The 23,170-nt window shown below is 45.9% G+C and overlaps 1 protein-coding gene across 5 annotated transcripts in view; it reads left to right on the forward strand.

Annotated features, from left to right (window-relative positions):
• The window catches only part of Wdr33 (WD repeat domain 33), a 104,931-nt gene that overhangs the window by 75,824 nt on the left and 5,937 nt on the right, over positions 1–23,170 (forward strand). For 2 of the 5 annotated variants that reach the window (XM_006526298.1, XM_017317996.2), the window contains exons 10-21: positions 58–136; positions 1,292–1,402; positions 5,496–5,590; positions 6,137–6,223; positions 6,775–6,914; positions 7,817–7,969; positions 8,190–9,260; positions 13,110–13,218; positions 14,424–14,512; positions 16,721–17,156; positions 22,444–22,607; positions 22,702–22,797. In XM_006526298.1, coding sequence (XP_006526361.1) covers positions 58–136; positions 1,292–1,402; positions 5,496–5,590; positions 6,137–6,223; positions 6,775–6,914; positions 7,817–7,969; positions 8,190–9,260; positions 13,110–13,218; positions 14,424–14,512; positions 16,721–17,156; positions 22,444–22,607; positions 22,702–22,797 — 2,630 coding nt within the window. The remainder of the gene's footprint in view (positions 1–57; positions 137–1,291; positions 1,403–5,495; positions 5,591–6,136; positions 6,224–6,774; positions 6,915–7,816; positions 7,970–8,189; positions 9,261–13,109; positions 13,219–14,423; positions 14,513–16,720; positions 17,157–22,443; positions 22,608–22,701; positions 22,798–23,170) is intronic. The other 3 variants (NM_028866.3, XM_006526300.1, XM_006526301.1) reach the window with 3 other exon arrangements.

A 23,170-nucleotide genomic window follows, 5' to 3' on the forward strand; every position in this document is an offset into this window, starting at 1 on the left:
GCGAGCGGTCACACACTGGCAGCGTTTCATCTTTGGGTTTTTGTTTTTGTTTGACAGCTGTAGCCTGGCATCCTGTTCATGAAGGACTTTTTGCCAGTGGAGGATCTGACGGCTCTCTGTTATTCTGGCATGTTGGGTATGTACCATTTACTGTGTGGGAAAATGATAAAGTTTGTCTGTACACATATTCCCACACGGTATGGCAGCAGAGATGTCTTGGCTCTCTTGTGCTTAGTGTCTTAGCTAGGGAAATTTTGGCATCTGCAGACTGTGGTGTTTTGAAGCCTGACTCCATCGGAGCTCTTTAGAAGCACTTGCACGTTGCCTGCATGGCAGATTGGAGACTAAGAAACTCAGGTGAAGAGAAATGATCTTGGGCTAGTGAGATGTCTCAGCAGATAAAAGCACTTGCTGTGCAGTCTGACAACCCAACCTAGATCTGTTCTCAACCCGTGGAGGAAGGAGAGAACTGACTCCTGAGAGTTCCCTATGACTTCCACCTGTGTACCTGGTGGACTTCTGCTTGGGCATGTATGCACACACACACACACACACACACACACACACACACACACAGAGCACACACACCACACAGACACATCAGACACACACATCACACACACACATACACACACACCACCCAGACACATCAGGCACACACACCACACACACACATCAGACATACACATCACACACACACACACACACACCACACAGACACACACATCACACATATGCAAATTATACACATATCACATACACACAGCTCATGTATACGCATTCATACATCACATACATATATTAATAAATAAAATCTGTTTTGAGTTGGCCTCTAAGTCATGCTCTGTAACTGTCACAATGCTGTGGTGACTCTAATAGGAGTATGTTTTGTGAAGAATTCTCAAATATGTATAAGTGTGATCAAAGTTTGCATCTTCCTATGTGCAAATGTGTCCATTTCTGAGACTGACCTACAGTTTTCAATTTTGTGAATCAGGCTCGAGTAGAAAAGATAGCACTTGTGCTTTAGATTTAAACCATTATGGAAGAATAAAATAGATTCTATAGTTGAAATAATTTGTGAAGCATTTAATTCTGTGCTGCTTTTATGGTTGACTCAAAGAATCAACTTCAAAGTAAACGATGCTGAGAGTTCTTTATTAAGAAGAGACTTTATTTTTGTTTTCTTTCCATGCTTTTGGTGATCTTTTGCTTTGTTTTTCGTTTCTGTTCTCTTGGTAATTTTGGTTCAGTGGTTTTGTTTGTTTTTGTCTTGCTCGTGCTATTGCAGGGTAGAGAAGGAGGTAGGTGGGATGGAGATGGCCCACGAAGGGATGATCTGGAGTTTGGCTTGGCATCCTCTGGGACATATCCTCTGCTCAGGCTCAAATGACCATACCAGGTAAGGAGGTACCATGCTGAAAATAGCAAGCAGCTTCTGTACTCGGGAGTAGCAGGAAATAACTAGTATATGTATTTACTTTGCACATATATTGGTTTATATTTTGAAACATTTTTATGGGATATAGTAATATGAGGTGGGGTGGCATTCGAAGAAATGGGCTCCTTAGTCATACTTCCATGTGAATGATCTTTGTTCTTCATTCTTCTTCTGCTTCGCTGCTCTTCTCTTCTGATGTGGATATCTGCGTTCCACAGCCCTTTTGTTGAAGGGCTGTCATTTTCCTCTAGTATGTTTTGAGCAGCTTTGTCGACAAAATAAATGGGTATAGTCTGGTGGCTTATTTCTTGTCTCTGTTCTAGTGTACTGGTCTAACTAAGTGTCTGGTTTTGAGCTAGTACCATGCCCTTTTGTTAACAATGGGTTTGTAGTGTAATTTGAGATCAAGTATTATAGTACTTTCTACATTGTTCTTTCTGTTAAGAATTCATTTGACTAAATTGTTTTCTTTTTATATAATTGTTGTGTTTATTGTTGTTTCTATATGAGTCTCAGAGCTTTTTTTTCCTTTTGAGTTCTGTGTAGGCTGTCATTGAGTTCTGTGTAGACTGTCATTGGAATTTTGAGGGGATTGGGTTTAATCTGCATAACATTTTCACAGTGTTAAGTCAAAGTTTCCATTCCAGAGGTCTTTCATCCCTTTGGTTAGTTTTCTTTTTTAAAAGATAGTCTCATTTATTCCTGGCTGGTCTTGAACTCATTATGTAACCAAAGGAGCCTTAAACTTCTGATCCTGCTGCCTCATCTCCTCGGTGCTTAGATTATATTATATTTTTTTTTTGGTTTTTCAAGACAGGGTTTCTCTTTATAGCCCTGGCTGTCCTGGAACTCACTTTGTAGACCAGGCTGGCCTCGAACTCAGAAATCCGCCTGCCTCTGCCTCCCAAGTGCTGGGATTAAAGGCACGCGTCACCACATCTGGCTGTTTTTTTAATTTTTTGAAGCTGTTGTAATTTTTTAAAAGATTTTCTCAGAAAGCTTAGTATTGGTGTATAGAAATGCTGCTACTCTAGAGGGTTGCTTTCATATTGCTTTACTTCATTTAAAATGCTTAACTGCCTTAAGAATTTTCCGTAGAGTCTGTAGGTATCTTTTAACTGCAGCAGGATCATGTCTTCAGCCAGTAAGAATAATTGGACTTTTTCTAATAGAAAGTTAATAATTGAACTTTTTTATTTCTGTCGCTTTTATTTCATCCTCTTTTGTAATATTCTAGCTAAGACTTTGATAACTATTTGAATAAAAGGGGAGGGAATGGGTATCTGGGTCTTGTTCTAGATTTTAGGAAAAATACTTTCAGTTTGTCATATAGTCTTTATTATAGCATTCCTTCTATTTATTTTTTGCTTGTTTGTCTTTTGAGACAGGGTTTCTCTGTATAACAGATCCCAGCTATCCTGGACATGCTTTGTAGGCCAGGCTGACATTGAACTCACAGAGATCTGCCTGCCTGCCTCTGCTTCCCTAGTGCTAGGACTAAAGTGCCATGCCCAGTTTCCTTCTGTTCCTGCTTCAGGGCTTTATCATGACGTGATATTGAACTTTGTCAGAGGTCTTTTCCACATCTATTGATGATCGTGTGGCGTCTTTCTTTAATTTTATTTATGTATTATATTGCATTTATTGACTTATTTATATTGAATCAATCTTATATCCTTGGGATGAAACCAGTGTGGATATTGTCCTAGTTTGCTTTTCTGTTGCTATAAGCTCCATGACTGAAAACAACTTGGAGAAGAAAGGGTTAATTGCATCCTACAGGGCCATGTCACACTCCATTATTCCGGCAGGGACTGGGAGCACAGACCATGGAGCTCGCTGCTCACTTTCTTGCTCCCAGTTCATGTTCAGCTTCCTTTAATATATAGCTCATCTACCTGAGGCTGATACCGCCCACCTTGGGCTAGGCCCTCCTACATCCATTAAGAACCAAGAGAATGTTCCACAGACATGTTTACAGGCCAGTCTAATGGAAGCAACTCTTCATTTGAACTCGTTTCTTTCCAGGTGTGTCTAGGTTTGCTTCATTGACAATTGAAGCTATCTGTTTGGCATAGAGTTTATTTTTAGGCCATGAAATATTTCATTCCATGCTTTCCTGGATTTCAGAGCTGCTAGTGAGCGGATTTCACTGAGATGCTGAGATAGAATACGAATTAGCTAATGACAAACCATGACCCAAGGTAACTTAGGGAAGACAGTTTATTTTGACTTACAATTCCAGAGGGATAGGAGTCCACCACAGCAGAGCAGAGCCATGGTAGCAAGAGGTAGGCATGATGGCAGGAGCAGGAAGCCTAAGGTCACATCCTCAGCTGTAGCCGTGAAGCAGAGAGGGCTGGCTATTTAACTCCAGTTACGTCCTGCTTTCAGCAAAGCTGCATCACCTAAACGCCCCCAAATAGTGCAGCCAGCTGTGAACCAAGTGGGGGTTATACCTTGTTCAACCCACCCCAGGTCACATAGAAATTGTGGTCGGGCAAGTGCTTGGGTGACCTTCTTTAGATGTATCATGTGTTTGTGTATTAATTAGAATCAAGGGATTTTTCTTCCACCAAAATGAATAAATAAAAGGATATGGGAACTAATATGATATCAGTCAGTATTGCTTCCTAATTGGGTTGACTGTTGTGTCTCCCACCCTTTGGTTGTTGTGTTGTGTTGTGTTGTGTGGTGTGGTGTGGTGTTGTGTTGTGTTGTTTTGTTTTCTAGCTGGCTTTGCAGGTGGAAAGAATAATGGAGTTGCTCTGGGTAGGTCTGTAATCCCAGCACTCCAGGAGGCACAGGCAGGTGGACGTCTATGAGTTTAAGGCCAAGCCAGCCAGAGCTACACGGCGAGACCTTGTTATACAATAACAACAGCAAAACCAAAACCACAGAAGAGTTTGTGTTTGATGGACTTTTGGTAGGAGGTTCTTGGCCTGAGGCATTCCTTATTCTGCTCCACCTGCCAGTTACCCTATCTGAACATGAGATTATACTTGCCACGCCAGGATTTCTGGGCTTGAGGTTTGCAGGGAGCGTGGATAGCGGACCCATGCTTGTCTTTACATTTGTTGTGGGGTGTTTTCTTCCAAATACACGGGAGCTGCATTTTTGCCAGTGTTCAGCAGTCTGTTGGCTCCATTGTGCCAGACTAGGGACAGGTCTCATGTTTCCATGTCGTCGCAGACAGTGACAGTCACAGGCAGTGGTTGGGGTGAGGCCTTCTGTGAGCTCGGTGCGAATCTCAAGTAGGTTCCCACAGTAGACTTGAGCTGCAGTCTCCACAGCCACCGCTGTCCTTTTAGAGTGTCTGTCCATAGTGTAACCATCCCCTGGTCACAGCTCTGTAGTCCCCTCAGTGTCTGTCCTATGAGGCCATGCCCAGGAAGGGCTAGTCTGTTCCTGGCGCTGGCTGCTCACCCAGGCTGGCCAGCAGTGGCCTAGAACTAGTTGGCAGCTCTTGCTGGTGTTGTCTCTCGTGGAGGACTTTGGACATCTCGCTCGCCTGAGTTTATCTATTTCCTCTTTACTTCCTACCCCTTCCTTTCAGCACTTTCTAGCAGTTTCCCCATTCTCTCTGGGTTTCTGATGTTCTTGTTTTCTTCTCTGAGTCTACTCATCCTTCTCCACTCCCTTTTTTAAACAAGAGGCGTGGAACCCAGGCTGGACTCCACCTTGATGTAGCTGAAAATGGCTTTGAGCTCCTGCTGCCCTGGTATGTGCCTCTAGAGTGCCAGGATTACAAGGAGTCTCATTACACAGCCCAAGTCTGTTATTTCTTGTCCTGATTCTTTCCCTTCACTGAGTTACAACTTCTAATCTGCCATTCTTGTTGTGATTAACATAAGGCTATTTATTATAATAGAGAGATGGAGTATTGAACATTAATTTTTGTTGCTTAAATTTTGTTTTACCTTTTGATTTTAAATGTTCTTTCCACAATTAAAACCATTAAAAGAACGCTATTGTAAGAACTTGATCTGAGCTGCTGTGCCCAGGGAAGACTTGAAACCATGCTTTCTTTCTCCTTTTACTTCTCCTTCACTAGCAAATTCTGGACTCGAAACCGGCCAGGTGATAAAATGCGAGATCGATATAATCTGAACCTTTTGCCTGGCATGTCAGAAGACGGAGTGGAGTATGGTAAGATCTGCAGATTTCTCCCTTGAAGGCTCATGATATTCCATTATACACATTAAGTATTGAGAGACTTGTGCAAACTAATTTGGGGCAAGGGATGTGACTAACCGGTCCAGTACTTTCCTGGCATGCTTGATGCTCTCTCTGTTCTCAATCCTAACACCAAATAATTCAGGGCTTTTTGGCCTCAGAGATCTATCTGCTTCTGCCTCCTAAGTACTGGTATTAAAGATTTATACCAGCTCACCCAGCTGGTTTTTCTTTCATTTGTTTGGGCTTGGTTGAGGCTGTTTGTTTGTTTGTTTATTATTTATATAGCTTTTTTGGAGGACACAGTATCACTGTATATTCTTGGCTGATGTAATTTGCTGTTTCTATATAGTTGATGCTGGCCTTGAACTCATGGAGCTCCTCCTACTCGTATCGTTTGAATGCTGTAATTAAAGGCACGGCTACTGCCCCCAGTGATGTTACTTATGTTAATAAAGCAGCATGGTTTTGTAGGGCCCACCATGAAAGTCTCTGTTGATGATGGTGTATTATTTGTAGATGACCTGGAGCCTAATAGCCTGGCAGTGATCCCGGGGATGGGAATACCAGAACAACTGAAGTTAGCTATGGAGCAGGAACAGATGGGTAAGGGCAGTTATATTTACACATATAATTTCTATATGGTTTTGTAGACCTCTGTCTTATTTCCATGGTTAATTAACTTGTTAATAAATAGTATTGAAGGGGCTGGAGAGGTGGCTCAGAGGTTACGAGCACTGACTGCTCTTCTGAAGGTCCTGAGTTCAATTCCCAGCAATCACATGGTGGCTTACAGCCATTCATAATGAGATCTGACTCCCTCTTCTGGTATGTAAGCTACAGCGTACTTACATATAATAAATAAATAAATCTTAAAAAAAAAAAAAAAAGGAGTGCACAAACCTTATCCTTAAAGCGTTCACAAGCTGGTTGAGCAGGGTTGTATACAAATAAATCATCATTTAAAAAATAAATAAATAAATAAATAAATAAATAGTGTTGAAATGCTTACATGGTTTGTTTCAAGAATTGTGAATAAAAATGATTAAATCTATGGAATGTTCAAAAGTTATGTTTCCAACAATTGATTCATTTAATAAGTGGCTACGTTTTGTTTGTTTGTTTCAGGGACTAACTAGTTCTTTGTATGGTTTCAGGGAAAGATGAATCAAGTGAAATTGAAATGACAATTCCAGGCTTGGATTGGGGAATGGAGGAAGTAATGCAAAAGGATCAGAAAAAAGTCCCCCAGAAGAAAGTCCCCTATGCGAAGCCCATTCCTGCCCAGTTCCAGCAGGTCTGTCAGGAGCAGTGACTGCCTCCTCCTTGGGCTGAGGCTGTGCCTGGTTCCTTTAACGGATGCTCAGAAACAGTTGTCTTTGGAGAGTTGCAGCCAGTCCTTTCGGGACCACCTTCCTATGTTTTTTTATTTATTTATTTTTTTTCAAGACAGGCTTTTTCTGTGTAGCCCTGGCTGTCCTGAAACTCACTTTGTAGACCAGGCTGGCCTGGAACTCAGAAATCCACCTTCCACTGCCTCCCGAGTGCTGGGATTAAAGGCGTGCGCCACCACACCCGGCTCCATGTTTTTCTCTTTAGACATATTTCCCACTGGTTGCTGTAAAGTTGAATACAGCGGTATCAGCTTTCCCTATGTCTTCTTCTATTGTTGCTTCATTTTAACCATTTACATTGTCAAAGGGAAGAGAGCAAGTCAGTAAGCAGAATCTGTTGGCTGTTATATATTATATATTGTCTGTCTTCTGCTTCATTACTACAAGCACTCACTGGAATTCTTGGTAACCACAGTATCTAGCAATACTCCAGTCAGTTTTCTGTCACTGTCACGCATAGCCAAGTTACCGGGCGAAGTTGAGGGGAGGGATTGAGTCTCAGGACCCCTTCAAGGGCACACCCCAAGGTCTGGCTCACTCCTTCCAGCCTCTCCTAGACCTTTCCTTCCTCCCGAGTGTCACCGCCTGAGGACCAAGCCTTCACCATATGACCTTTTGTGTACCTTTCTCAAATGTTGTAACTTGTAGTTACTAATACACCTACCCCACCCTATTCTTACATCACAAGAACTGACTTTAGAGGTGATACTGTTCAGCGTGTAGATGACGACATTAGAGAAGTCTTTTCAACCTATCATCATCTTTATGCGTCTGTAAAATTTAACTTTCTCTCTTTCTCCCTAAGGCCTGGATGCAAAATAAAGTCCCAATTCCTGCTCCAAATGAGGTGCTGAATGACAGGAAAGAGGATATTAAGTTAGAAGAGAAGAAAAAAACCCAAGCAGAAATTGAGCAAGAAATGGCCACATTACAGTACACCAACCCGCAGCTTTTAGAGGTGTGTGAGCCAGGAAAGTCCACACAGGTCTTTGATTGATGATCTTCCTGCCACCTTTATTGTTGTTTGTAAATGATGCTTTCTTATTTTGTGTGTGCACGCTGTGTGTGTGTGCGTGCGTGCGTGCGTAGGAGTCAGAAGGTAATGCAGCAGTGTTCTTTGAGGGCTCTAGCTTATTTTATTCATTCTGTACACTCATTTTTTTTTTTTTCCTTTTCAGCAACTTAAAATTGAAAGGCTTGCACAGAAACAGGCTGATCAGATCCAGCCTCCTCCCTCATCTGGGACCCCTCTCCTGGGACCTCAGCCCTTTTCTGGTCAGGGTCCGATATCTCAGATTCCTCAAGGTTTTCAGCAGCCTCATCCGTCTCAGCAGATGCCATTGGTGCCTCAAATGGGGCCTCCAGGTCCTCAGGGCCAGTTCAGAGCCCCTGGACCCCAGGGACAAATGGGACCACAAGGCCCTCCAATGCATCAAGGAGGCGGGGGCCCACAAGGATTCATGGGACCACAAGGACCCCAGGGCCCTCCCCAGGGACTGCCACGGCCTCAAGACATGCACGGTCCACAAGGAATGCAGAGGCACCCTGGACCTCATGGCCCTTTGGGTCCTCAAGGGCCACCCGGACCTCAAGGTAGTTCTGGTCCTCAAGGTCATATGGGCCCTCAGGGCCCACCAGGACCACAGGGTCACATTGGCCCCCAAGGCCCTCCTGCTTCTCAGGGTCACATGGGCCCTCAGGGTCCACCCGGTACTCAAGGAATGCAGGGACCACCTGGTCCCAGAGGAATGCAAGGACCTCCCCATCCACATGGGATACAGGGGGGCCCAGCGTCTCAAGGGATCCAGGGACCTCTGATGGGACTGAATCCAAGAGGCATGCAGGGGCCTCCAGGACCTCGGGAGAATCAGGGTCCTGCTCCTCAAGGGTTAATGATTGGCCACCCACCTCAAGAGATGAGAGGACCACATCCTCCAAGTGGATTGCTGGGACATGGCCCTCAGGAAATGAGAGGTCCTCAGGAGATGCGGGGCATGCAGGGTCCCCCACCACAGGGCTCAATGTTGGGCCCTCCCCAGGAACTTCGAGGACCTTCAGGTTCACAAGGGCAGCAGGGGCCACCCCAGGGCTCTTTGGGACCTCCACCCCAGGGTGGCATGCAAGGACCCCCTGGACCTCAGGGACAGCAGAACCCGGCAAGAGGGCCACATCCATCTCAAGGGCCAATACCGTTCCAGCAGCAGAAAGCACCTCTGCTAGGTGATGGGCCCCGGGCCCCCTTCAATCAGGTATCTTTTTTTCCAGCTTGTGCATATTAACACGTGGGGCTGGACTCTCTGTAGAGTACTGCTGAGGATGCGGAGAAGCAGGCCCAGCTGGGTCTGACTGCCCCTTAAGTCAGCCGAGGCTTACCGCAGTGGTGGTCAGCCTGGAAGAACATGGAGAGACCAAGATGGAGAGCTAACCACACCATCAGTAAACAGAATTTCATGTGTCTTTACACATGATTACTCTTCACAGAGATTCTTCCAGAAAAGATCAGCTGCAGTTTCTTGTGCCAGGGCTCCCTAAGAATGTGCCACGCTCTAAGGAGGGAGCATGCTAGATTGTGAACAGTTCCACAAGTGTCATAGTCTCTTCTGTGGACTTTTTAGCCTGGTTGTTCCATGGGTCTGCGAGTAAGCAGCCGGCCTTTAACACTTTAACATTTCTGTTCATGTCCTTTTAAAAATATTTTTAAAATTCTATTTAATTAATAATGTGCGTGTGTGTGTATGTGCCCATGGCAAGTATATGGGGGTCAGAGGACTATTTGTAGAAATTGATTCTGTCCTACCTGTTGGACCTCATTAGAATTCAGGTCATTAGGCATGGCAGCAGGTGCCTCTCAGTCACTCCACTAGTTGTTGTTTTAATTACATTTATTTATATCTGTTTACTGTCTGTCACACACACACACATACACACCACTTTTAAAGATGGCATGGGGGTGTTAAGGGCCTGTTTTCATTTCGGTGGATACACTGACGTAAAACTCATTGCGGACCGGGGCACTCAGATAGTGGCTGTGTGCGTGAGCTTCTGCTGAAGCTGTTCCCTGCTGTCACATCATGTGCAGGAGCAAGAGGATGTAGCACATTTGACAAAATGCTTTGCTAGCATGTGTGGCATCTTGGGTTCAGTCTCTGGTACTGCATAAAACTGGATATGGTGGTGGATGCTGGCTTGCGACAGAAGAATCTAGAGTTCAAGGTCATCCTTGACCATGTGTCAGAAAACCATACCCCAAACATATGTATGTATGTATGTATGTATGTATGTACATACAAATGTATGTATGTATGTATTTTGTGAGACAGGGTCCTACTTTGTAGCTCTAGTTGGCCTGGAGCTTGCTGTGTAGCCTAGGCTGACTTCAAACTTAGAGAGATCCCCCTGCCTCTGCCTCCCAAATGTGGGGATGGCAGGTATCCACAAGCATCCCAGTCCCCACATTTTAAAGTTTAAAGTAGTATTTGTATGAAGGAGAATTTGCTGGGTAGTTCTCTGGTCCTTTCCAAGGTCTTCAAGAAGTCCTGCTCCTCTTTGATTGATTTGGTACTTGAGAGACTGCAAGGAGACTTTTAAGTTCTTTTTTGTTGTTGTTGTTTTTGTGGGGTTTTTTGTTGTTGTTTGTTTGGTTGGTTGGTTTTGGTTTTTGGTTTTTTGAGACAGGGTTTCTCTGTGCAGCCCTGGCTGTCCTGGAACTCACTCTGTAGACCTCTGGCCTCGAACTCCACCTGCCTCTGCCTCCCGAGTGCTGGGATTAAAGGCATGCGCCACCACTGCCCAGGGAGTTTTAAGTTCTTTGGGGATAAACTACACAAGAGAGCGCAGTCAGGACTGGGTGAATAGCGTCTGGTTGTGAGGTGAGGGCTCTGACATTTCACTGGTTCACTTCAGTCGAATCTGGGTGTTAACATAGCAACAGGGAAGATAGTGTTAAGAACTGTCCAGGGTCCCGAGGAGGGACAACAGTATGAACTAACCAGTAACCCCAGAGTTCCCTGGGACTAAACCACCAATCAAAGAAAACACATGGAGGGTCTGTGGCTCTAGCTGCATATGTAGCAGAGGATGACCTAGTTGGTCATCAATGGGAGGAGAGGCCCTTGGTCCTCTCCTTTGCCCCATTATAGTGGAACACCTGGGCCAGGAAGCGGGAGTGTGTTGGTTAAGGAGCAGGGGGAGAGGGGAGAGGATAGGGGATTTTCGGAGGGGAAACTAGAAAAGGGGACAACATTTGAAATGTAAATAAAGAAAATATCTAATTAAAAAAAATGAAAACGAACTGTCCAGGGCTCAACAAGGCAGTATAGACATTTCTGCCATTTGAGGCCTGGAACAATGGCTCAGTGGATAAGAACACTGGCTATACAGGTATGAGGGAGGACTCAAGGCTGAATCTCCAGTACTCCCATTAAAAAGCTGGGCATGGCCACGTGCAACTGTAACCCTAGCACTGTGGGGCAAGAGACAAGAGGGTCCCTGCCAGCTTATTGCTAGGTTCAGTGAGAGAGCTTACAGGAATGAAGTGAAGAGAGCTGGAAAAAAACATCTGACCTTCTCTGACCTCTGCATGTTGCCTGTACACTAAATAAACCAAAGCCCCAGAAAATTCTGGCTTTGGATTATTAAAGGCATTTTTCTCCGTGTTTTTTATTTTGTTTTGTTTTGATTTTTTAATAGGCTTATCATATAACCCAGGCTAGCCTTAAACTCTTAGTCCTCCTGCCTCAGCCTCCTAAGTTCGCAGTTTATAGGCCTGTATCGTCAAACCACCTCTAATGGCCATTTTAATTAATTTTTGTGGGTGGGGCATATTTGTAATGATACACTTGTGAAGTCCTGAGATCCAGTTCAGGCAGTCAGACTTTTACCCACTGAGACACTGCACTGGCAGTTTGACTGTCAGTTCTGTTTATGTGACGAGTTTGAGACATGAAAGTAACTTTTATTGATGTTTGAATCTGTGTTAATCTAATACCAGGGCACATACAGACAGACAGACATGCACACACACACAGCTCTGGAGAGCTGGCTCAGTGGTTAACAGCATTTAATTATCTGCATAGTGGCTCACAACCTTCTATAATTCCAGTTTCAGGGGATCTGATGCCCTCTTCTGACCTCCATGGGTACTGGGTATGAATGTAGCACACATACATACATGCAGGCAAAACAATACACATAAAATTAAATCTTTTTTTTTAAAGCCAGATACAATGGCACACATCTATAATCCCGACCCAGCACTGCTGCTGCTAGATGTGGGATGGAGACAAGAATTGGCCAGAAGCTCAGGGTCACCAGGTTACATTGTAATGAAGTGATACAAATGAGAGAGATGTTGCCTCAACTCCTGAAAGCTGTCCTCTTACCTCTGCATGTACATGTGGCGCCCCTCCCACAAGTAAAGAAGTAGTCATAGAAAGCCCCCTTCTGATGTAGCTTTGAGAGGTTTGGTCACAGTGTCACAACATGACAGTTAAAGCTGCCTACCTGTTGTTAGGAGCTAGCCCTCAGCAAGAGCCATGATGCTACATTGTGATTCTTGGCTTTCTCTGATGCTCTCCCTTGACATTACAGGAACAGGTCTGGCTTTCATTGAAAGCTATAGAAATGTTCCTTCCTTTGGTTATGGCAGAGAAGTAACTCATTTCCTGCAGTTTAGAATCGTGTCTGTCTCGGCCTGCGGTGTTTTGTGTGTGTGCAGCTGTGTGTATGCCACAGTGTGCATGTGACTGTCAGAGGGAAACTGTGGGTATTGATCCTTGTCATCCACCTTGTTGGAGTCAATGACAGGCGAGCTGGCCTGTGAGCTTCTAGGGAGTCTCCTGTCTGCATCTCACCATAAGTACACTGAGTTTATAGACTTGTGTTGTTTCATCTGATGGTACTTGTGTACCGGGAATTCAAACTCTATCTGGTTTTCATGCTAGCGTTTTATCTGTGAAGCTATCATACTGCCCCAGCCCACTTAATGTCACTAGCTAAATAGTTAACCTTAGCAGCTTTTGGGACAGTCTTTCATGTGTTACAGTTGTACAGAGCATCTGTCTGTGGTCTCATACCCATCTTTACATGTGTCTTCCCAGGAAGGACAGAGTACAGGTCCCCCACCCTTGATACCAGGCCTAGGGCAACAGGGTGCACAAGGCCGCATCCCTCCTCTGAACCCTGGACAAGGACCTGGCCCTAACAAAGGTAAATATATGCCTGCTGAGGAAGGGTTTGTATTCTACCACTGTCATGTGCATTTTACAGTAAATGGTTTTGTTGGTAATTGATACAGTAGTATTGGAACTGCTGGGAAAACTGCTTTGTCTTTTGTTGTCATAGGTAATGTTTCCTTAGGCAGTGATGCTGGCCAGAGGAAATGAGTTCCACACCACCAGAGACTGGTAGTGAAACCACTGAGCAGCCCTGGCACTTGTGTCTGCCTCAGGCCAGCACAGCCCACACTGGAATGGGAACTGATCCTGTGCCTGTGGGATGCAGGTCCATGCTTCTGGCCTTCCGAAGAGCAGAATCGCCTCTGCTTTAAGCTCCTTGATAGGGTAGCGGATACAGGATCTTAACGGTGTTCTTAGAGTTATCAGGATTACCGTAATTATTATACCAGTTAGTACTGTGTTGGGTTCTTTAACTGTATACATTGTTAGGCATCATTTGTAAAGATGAAAGCGATGTACTGATACTATGAAAAGCAACAATAAGGACTGTCAGCATTTAGGGGATATGGTTATTTGAAGGTTATAATTTAAGTGGAGGCTCTGCTTGAGTTAACAGTGAGCCCTTGCTCCCAGGTGGGCCCAGTTGGAGTAAAGGATAAGGGCTGGCAGGAGAGTTAGCTGGAAGAGCTAGAGGGACTGAGCAGGAGTGAGGAAGTGGATGGGTCCTTAAGGAAAGACAATGCACTAGCACTCGGGGCACTGTACCCCACAGTGCTGAATACCTGTATTCCTAACTGGCAAAGCCCACAGCACCATGTGGTGCCTGCTGGGCTTGTTTGTCCCATCCTGTTGGATTAAGAGAAGTCAGCCAGCCTTAGGAGTTTAGACATTTAAAGCGCAGCTTTGAACTTAAGTGAGATATTAGAGGCAGCAAAGGGCAGGGGTTCGGAGAGCTTTTATTTCCGTTCCTATTACATAGAAGTGGTAGTGTTAGATACACAGAAGGATGTGCAAGAGAGAAAGAAAGTGGAGAGTTTTCTTGGAGACTTGGGGGTTTACTCTTGGGAAGGGGCTGTGTTCTTCACTAGGTCCTTTCATTAATGAATGAAGTGGCCTCTCCTCTGCCACATTGCGTGTATCTCCGCTTGTTCCTGCTCGTCTTGCTCTCTCCCCCTCTCCCTTTCTCCTTCCTTCTGCCCACCCGTCCGGCTTCCTTTCCTCCCCTCTTTCTCCTAGGGACCAAAGGGAGAAGGGAGAGACATGCAAGTGGCCTACCATCCCCTCCTGGATTAGTTGCCACCACCACCACATCACCGTTTGTAGTGGTAGGTTTCTTTCCTTGGAGAAAGTTGACAGGCTACCTTTAAACCGAGCTGGTGAGATGAGTATTTGTAGGCCAACTCAGGCCCAGTGGAACATGTGTGGGCTCCTCCAGTTAGCTGTCACCAGGAGTTACTCTAAGTTCTGGCACCTGAAGTTGGAGAAGCAGCTGTTTTAGCTAGGGTTTCTAGTTCTGTGATGACACATCATGACAAAAAGCAACCTGGGAGGAAACGGTTTCTCTTACCTTACAGCTTATACATCCACTGCCCAGGGGAGTCAGGGCAGGAACCTAGAGGCGGAATTTGCTGCAGAGACCATGGAGGAGTGCTGCCTACTGGTTTGCTCTCCATAGCTTGCTCAGCCCACTTTCGCACACAGCCTAGGACCACCAGCCCAGGGCTGACACCGCCCACAGTGAACTGGGTCCTCCTGTATCAGTCAACAATCAAGCGCCACAGGCTTACCCCACAGGACAGTCTAGTGGGGACATTTTCTCATTCGAGATTCCTTCTTTCAAAATGACTGTAGCTGTGCCAAGTTAACACAGAACTAACCAGGACAGCTGTAAGAACACAGAGTATCGAGGGCTTGTCTATTAGGGAAGCGGAACCACGATCTTTGCAAACTGCTGAAGAAGGGACAGATGTGCTCAAGTCCAGAGAGGCTTTCTGCCATCAGACTTATGCTGAGATTGCCATGTTTCCGTCCGTGCGGAGAGGAGAGGGGAGGAGGAGTTGAAGTGGCTGGGGAGATAAGACGTGGAAGGGTGGAAGTTTGTGGGGAAATCAACAGCAGAAGGCATGAGCTGGCTGAGCAGAGGGCAGGGTTTAGCTTTTAAATGTAGTTTTAAAAGCAAGAGTGCCCTTTTGTATTTCCCTTCAGTTTTACTCATTATTTACGTGCAGGCTGTTGGTTGTTTGAGGCAAGGCCTTGCTGTAAAGCACTGGCCAGCAGCTTTGAACTCTTGGGACTCTTTTGGTCTTGGCATCCTGAGTGCTGAGATCACAGGCACTCACCACCATGCCTTGCTTGTGCCTTCCTTAAAGGTCGGTTTAAGTGTTGGCGGAGATTAGAGTTAGTATTTGCCAGTAGCTGCCAAAACAGCCCATTGGTGTGTGTGTGCTTGTGTGTGCGCGTGCATGTGCATTTTCAAGGGAAATTCCTGTCTGCAAAAAAATTGCTAGTAATAGCATATTTAAGGCACATCATTTCCAGAGAAAGCAAAAAGCCCCAAGGTTGAAGGGTAGCAGGACTCTCTAGTCTCCAAGCTGTCGTTAGAGGGATCCATGGTTCTGTGAGACTTAGAGAAGAATGTGCTAAGAAGATTTCTAAAGTATGATGTGGCATGACGCTAAACAGGCCAGGGGCTAACACGGTAGATAGTGGGTGGCAGCAACATAGACGTGGTGCCCGTGGTGCCTTTGTGGCCCTTACGTGAGCAGTGTGTTTGTGTGTGTGTAAAATTTTATTTTTATGTTTGACACAGAATCTCACTATATATCCCTGGCTTCTCTGAAACTTACTCTGTAGGCTGGTCTCAAACTCTTAGAGAAATCCCGTATCCCTCGCCTCCCCAGGGCTAGGATGAAAGGCGTATATTACTACACCTGGCTGCTTGAGATCACAGCCTGCAGCCTGAAGCCTGACTTTTTTTTTTTTTTAAAGATTTATTTATTTATTATATGTAAGTACACTGTAGCTGTCTTCAGATACACCAGAAGAGGGCATCAGATCTCATTACGGGTGGTTGTGAGCCACCATGTGGTTGCTGGGATTTGAACTTCAGACCTTCGGAAGAGCAGTCGGGTGCTCTTACCCACTGAGCCATCTCACCAGCCCCTGAAGCCTGACTTTTCAAGTGGGTGTCAAACCTCATGAGATCCCAGGAGGAACAGGGGCAGGGCAGGAAAAGATCATTATCATGCCAAGTAGTTTGATGATGTTTTCCACCTGTGCTGAAGAAGTGACCACTCCTTAGCGATTAGTGATTTTCCCTAGGTCAAGTTAACAAAGCTAGGAGTTGCACCCCAAAACCCATGGTTTTCCCACTATATGATGGTTTGGGATATTTCTCTTCTAAGTGTGCGGAGAATCCAGGAGGGAAAGCATTATAGAGCACAGCACGCCCTAAAATCGACAGATATTGTAGAGCAGGCCTGTACAGCAGGCCTCATGGAAGCCATACTAACAGTCAGCTTTGTTTCTTGTAGGTGACACTCGAGGCCCTCCCAACCATCACCTGGGCCCCATGTCAGAGAGGCGGCATGAGCAGAGTGGTGGCCCTGAGCATGGTCCTGACAGGGGACCTTTCCGGGGTGGCCAGGACTGCAGGGGTCCTCCTGACAGGCGTGGCTCTCACCCTGATTTCCCTGATGACTTCAGACCAGATGACTTCCATCCTGACAAGCGCTTTGGCCACCGGTTACGGGAGTTTGAGGGACGAGGAGGACCCTTACCACAAGAAGAGAAGTGGAGGCGAGGGGGCCCTGGACCTCCCTTCCCACCTGATCACAGGGAATTCAATGAGGGGGATGGCCGGGGAGCAGCCCGAGGCCCCCCAGGGGCATGGGAAGGCCGCAGACCTGGAGATGACCGCTTCCCCCGGGATCCTGATGACCCGCGATTTCGAGGGCGCAGGGAAGAGAGGTAGGAAAGTGGCGTCCTTGGGTTCTCTGCATTTTCCCTAGCCCTCGTTACAAAGATGTCTTCCTCTGTGTAGGGGAAAGTACTGCATTGACTGAGCCTACCTTCTGTGGGTTAGCATTTACACTTGCAAGTTATGTTACATGTTATAAGTTCTCTGTTAGTTCTGCATTTGAGGCCTTTTTCTTTCAAGTTGTTTGTTTTGATATGGTCTCATTGCTGTAGTCCAGGCTATCCCTGAATTCCCTGTCCTTGTCTCTGCCTCCTGTGTGTGGTGTATACGCATGTCTTGGATGTCATTTTCAGTGTCCGGGCTCACCTTATTTAGATAATAATATCTGAGCCACATACTATAATTGAACATCATACAGGCCTGTAAAATAGGCCTAAAGGTCTTAACAAAGTCAGATCAAAATAAACATCACCTTCCCTTTACACTCAGTTCAGGCTTGAATTGCCACCCTGAGGATGTAAAAAGAACAGAAGCAGTGTGGAGGAAGAGAAGCAGGAGTTGCTATAATTTAAATAAGCAGGGACAGTAGTCATTGAGTGTGTAAGAATTGACATCTGCGCAGTGTTCGTTGATTTCTTGAATCTTTGCATTTATGCAAACCTCACATTTTGTGGTCTTCATTTATATTTTTGTCTACCCATGGCAGATTTCAGCCTAGACCCTGTTCAGACACACATTTGTACTACTCTCTGGGCTTGCCTTCCCTCCACCCGGAACAGCACTCTGCAGATAGCTGTGACTCCTTCTGTTAGAGCCTTTCCTCCTAGAGAGCTGTGACTCCTTCTGTTAGAGCCTTTCCTCCTAGAGAGCTTTGTGTTTCTCGTTTGTTTGTGTATTGGTTTTTTCAAGCAGGGTTTCTCTGTGTAGCCCTGGCTGTCCTGGAACTCACTCTGTAGAGCAGCCTGGCCTCAACTCAGAGATCTGCCTGCCTCTGCCTCACGAGCTAGGGGATTAAAGGCGTGCCTGGCAGCTTTGTGCATTTTACCTTACTTTTAGGACAGTCTTTCGCTATGAATTATATAGTCATCCCTGATAGATGAGGGCGCTAGTTTAAGAGGACCCTTAGACATAAAAGACCTTGAACAGATAGATAGTTTCTTGTATAAAGTGGCGTAGTGTTTGCATATAACATATACTTCCTGATATGTTCTTTAAAACATCTCTATATGTTTACAGTACTTCATACAATATAAATTTATACAGGTGGTTACTGTGTGTTATATTCATATGTGTGTTGTGTGTATGTACATGTTTTTGTGGGTGCACTTGTATGTAGAGGTCAGGGGTTAAATCAGATATCTTTGTCAATCACTTACAGAGTCTCTTACTGAACTTACTGTGTGTCATCAGTCTAACTAGACCGCCTGGCTAGTAATCTCCTAGGATCTTCTATGTCTGTGTCCCCAGATCCAAGGTTATAGACACATAGTGTTGTGCCCTGATGACCACATGTGTGTTGGAGATCTGGACTCAGACCCTCATGCTTGTACGGCAGTCTCTTTACTGACTGAGCCATCCGACTGCTCCAGGAAGTTTTATAGTATACTGTAGCATGTGTTTGAGACCGGGTCTCACTATGTATTCCAGAGATCCACCAGCCTCTGCCTCTGGAGGGCTGGGATTAAAAGCGCATGCCACCATGCCTGGCTGCACTGTATTGTTTAGGAAGTAATGACAGCAATGAGAAAAGTCTGTCTCAGACCATCAGTACAGATGGAGAGATGGCTCAGTAGGTAAAAGTGCATTCCATGCAAGCTTTATAACCTAGTTTGTGTCCCAGGAGCTCATGTAAGAAAAAACCCAGATGTGGTAAGTGCATAATATCTGTAATTCCAGTACTCCTATGGCAAGATAGGAGACAGAGACAGGACAATCTCCTGAAATGTGTGTGTGTGGTGGTGGTGGTGGTGGGAGCAGAAATAACAAGAGAGACCCTGTCTGAATAAAATGGAAAGTTATTCCTTCACCTCCACATACACAGTATGGCACGCATATGTTTGTATTCATATACACATACACAAAGATTAATTTTAAAAGTCCGGTGCAGACTTTAAAAAGAAGAAAGGGTAAGTTCTTGCTCTACAGACTATCTTGGCCCTGAAGTTAGAGTTCACTTGCCTCAGCCCGCCAAGTGACTGGGATAATAAGCACGTGGTGCAAAACCTAACTTGCTTGAGACAGATTTTTCGTTAATTTGTGTTACATTTCTTTATTCTATGTATGTTTTTCTGTATGTGGGACTGCATGTACATATACGTACCCCTGGGAGTAGGAAGAGGGTGCTAGATCCCACGGAACTGCAGTTGTAGGGGGTGGTAAGTTGATTTGAGTGCTGGCGACTGAATTCAGATCATCAGGAAAAGCAGTGCACACTTTACTGCTGAGCTATCTCTTCAGACTGATTTATTTATCTTCATGTGTTCATGCCATATGCTGTGGTATGCAAGTGGAGGTTGGGGGACAGCTTGTGATAGTCAGTTCTCTCTAGCATGTGGGCCTGAGAATGATTCTCTGGTCTTCAGGCTTGGCAGCAAGTGCCTTTACCTGCTAAGCTATCATCTCACTAGCTCAGGAGTCTCCCCCCCCCCCCCACACACACACAAATGTGTGTGTTTTTTGTGTGTTTGCCTGAATGTATATGTATCTCACTCATGCCTAGCGCCCCTGGAGGACAGAGAGGGTATTGGGTCGCCTGGAACTAGAGTTATAATGGTTGTGTGTTGCCATGTAGGTGCTGAGGAGTAATAAGCATGGCTCTTCTAGTCAGCAAGTCACCTTAATCCCCGGGCCATCTCTCCAGCCCTGTTGCTTTTTGAAGCCTTGCCTCCTGTATCCTAGGCTGGTCTCAGACTTCCTGTTTGCCACGGTGTAACCTTGTACTGCGGTTGTTCTTCCTCCACCTCTCAACCTCCCAAGTTCAGACATTACTGGTGCGCGCCATCATGCTCGGCTGTATTTCTTTCTTTCTTATATCACTTGCCCATACATCGCCTTCTTACTGTTTCCTTAGGTCCTAGTGGCTGCCATTAAACTGGGAGGGGACGTGAGAGGAACCGGTTGATTCAAAGATGCCTTACCTGCTCAGGCATCTTTGCTCAGAACAAACATTGGGAAGCCTGAAAGTGGGAATTTATTGTCTACAGCTACGGAGGCTGGAAGCCAATCAGAGTCCTTTGGGGTTGGTTGTTGGCGAGGCCCATTTCTCAGGTTGCAGGTCACTGTGTGTTTCTTCACGTGGCGGCATGTATGTCTGTGTGGGTTTAGTGTGGGTGTTGGGTGGGTGAGTGCTGGTACTTTGTTCTGTTTCTCCTTCCTAATCTCATTACCCTGGCTCTGCCTTCACGTCCTCATGGCACCCTGTCTGCTTACGTCCTGTCTGTACCATATGTGGTATATTATATGCCTTATATACTGTACCAGATAGGTATTAGAACTTCAACCTAGGAATTTCAGGGGACACAGCATTCCATCCCAGTAGTAGGTCTTCTTTAAATAAAGACTCGGTGTTTGTACCTAGGGTCTTAGTACAGTGGGTGCTTGTGCTTTGGCATAGTGTTCCTGTAGAGCCGGTCCCGGCCCATCATGCCTCTTGTGCAGTTCTGCTCAGACCCAGCTTTCCTGTGCTCACAGCAAAGCCACTTTAGTCATGTCAGTGGGGATGAAGCAGGTAATTAAAGTGAGCTGGAAGCCGGGCGGTGGTGGCGCATGCCTTTAATCCCAGCACTTGGGAGGCAGAGGCAGGCAGATTTCTAAGTTCGAGGCCAGCCTGGTCTACAGAGTGAGTTCCAGGACAGCCAGGGCTACACAGAGAATCCCTGTCCCGAGAAGAAAAAATAAATAAATAAAAATAAAGTGAGCTGTAAGGAAAGCCATGCAGACTTGCCCATGTTGACATCTTAGTGTTGTATTGCTCTGAGGAGACACCATGACCAAAGCAATTCTTTTAAATAAAACATTTAATTGGGGACTTGTTCGAAGTTTTAGAGGATCATCATGGAGGGAGACGGACAGGCTGGACCCTAGACTGGGAGGCTGGGAGGAAGAAGGGGGGATGGCACAGAAACTGAGGCTGGGCCTGGTGTGGGCACTTGAAACCTGAAAGCCCATGCCCAGTGAAACGCCTCCTCTAATGAGTCCATGCCTCCTTATGTGAACCTGTGGGGCCCATTCTGAGTCAGACCAGCACCCTGTCCCATTGCCTGCGTTCTGGAGCACTCGTGGCCAATGGAGGTGCTTTTATGCATTTCCTGATAGGTCAGCTCTCTGCATGCTTCCTTGTAAACTCTGCCTTAGCCATAGTTCCAAGCCATTTAGTCTGAGTTTTAAAGGTGTAAGATAGTGAAGATTGTGTTGGGTCCAAACCTGTGGGTGGGCCTGCAAGCCTGCTAGGTCAGCATGCCTGTTGACCATAGGAAGAAGGCCCAGGAGCAGCATGTGGCAGGTTGAGCTGCCCAGATCAGAGAGTATAGGCCCGGGAAAATACAGAGCACAGAGCCCCAAAAAGTCAGGATCACTGTCCTAACTAGGGTTTTATTGCTGTAAAGAGACACCATGGCCACAACTCTTACAAAGGAAAACATTTCATTGGGGCTAGCGTAGAATTTCAGAGGTTTAGTCCATTGTCATTGTGACAGGGAACATGGCAGCCTGGTGCTGGAGGAACTGAGAGTTCTATATCTTGACTCACAGGCAGCAAGGAGAGTGTCCCATTAAGCATAGCTTGAACATATATGAGACCTCAAAGCTTGCGTCCGTCCACCGTGACATGCTTCCTTCAACAAGGCCACACCTCTTAATAGTGCCACTTCCTTTGGGCAAAGCATTCACACACACAAGTCTTTGGGAGCCATAGCTATTCCAACTACCACAGTCAGTTCCCCCCTTTCCAAGGATGTATGTAAAAGAAAAAAGAAAAAAAGGCTAATCATCAAACATAGCTGAGTCAGGTGGAGTGACAAAAAGCACCCGTTCTAGTGTAATAGTTAGTGAGAAGAAAGAAGCAAAATAACACGTAGGAAGTACTTGCTATGCTCCTGGAAGCTGAGCAGCTCACAGCCTGCCGGCAATATTGTTGCCTTCCTGTGTGTTTTGGCACTGTAAAGTAGATACTTGCAGGAGGATCTGAGTTCCAGGACAGCCAGGGCTACACAGAAAACAACAGAAATATATCATGAGGTTTTTCTCCCCACTTACAGTGTGCATTCAGGTTTCCTGACCAGTTCTCTCCAGACGAGAGGAATGTTTCCCAGAAGGCGGACATTCTCTTTTTGTTTTCAGCTTTAGAAGAGGTGCTCCCCCAAGACACGAAGGCCGCGCTCCTCCAAGAGGAAGGGACAACTTTCCTGGTCCTGATGACTTTGGTCCAGAAGAGGGTTTTGATGCTTCTGATGAAGCAGCCCGAGGACGAGATCTCCGTGGTCGAGGCCGTGGCACCCCTCGAGGTGAGCAGTACTGAGAACAGCTGGTTTGAGAGGCGAGCAGCCTCGAGCACAGCTGGGCGGCCTGTGAGCACAGTTTGTTTGCTCCTCTGTGTAGGAGGATCCAGGAAGTGCTTACTCCCCACTCCTGATGAGTTTCCTCGCTTTGAAGGAGGACGGAAGCCAGACTCCTGGGATGGAAATCGAGAGCCCGGTAAGGAAGGAGACTGCTTATGGTGTGGTAGTTGACAGAGTCCGGGCCCATCTCCAGGTTCTGTCTTTTCTGGTTTAACTCCATGGAGGCTGGTTGGCTTCCTGTCTATCTACTTCAGTGTTTTCTCTCAATAGATTGAATGTAGAAATAGGTGGGAGCATCCAGGTCTGGTTTTTAGTGGGTTTCAGAGATCTGCCTGCCTCTGCCTCCTGAGTGCTGGGATTAAAAGCACGTGCCACCATTTCTGATTGATTGTTTTGTTTTTAAAATAAGAGAGTAAAGGGGGGCTGGAGAGATGGCTCAGCGGTTAAGAGCACTAGCTGCTCTTCCAGAGGACCTGAGTTCAATTCCCAGCAACCACATGGTGACTCAT

The sequence above is a fragment of the Mus musculus genome, chromosome 18, assembly GCF_000001635.26.
Source record: "Mus musculus strain C57BL/6J chromosome 18, GRCm38.p6 C57BL/6J".
Classification (NCBI taxonomy): domain Eukaryota; kingdom Metazoa; phylum Chordata; class Mammalia; order Rodentia; family Muridae; genus Mus; species Mus musculus.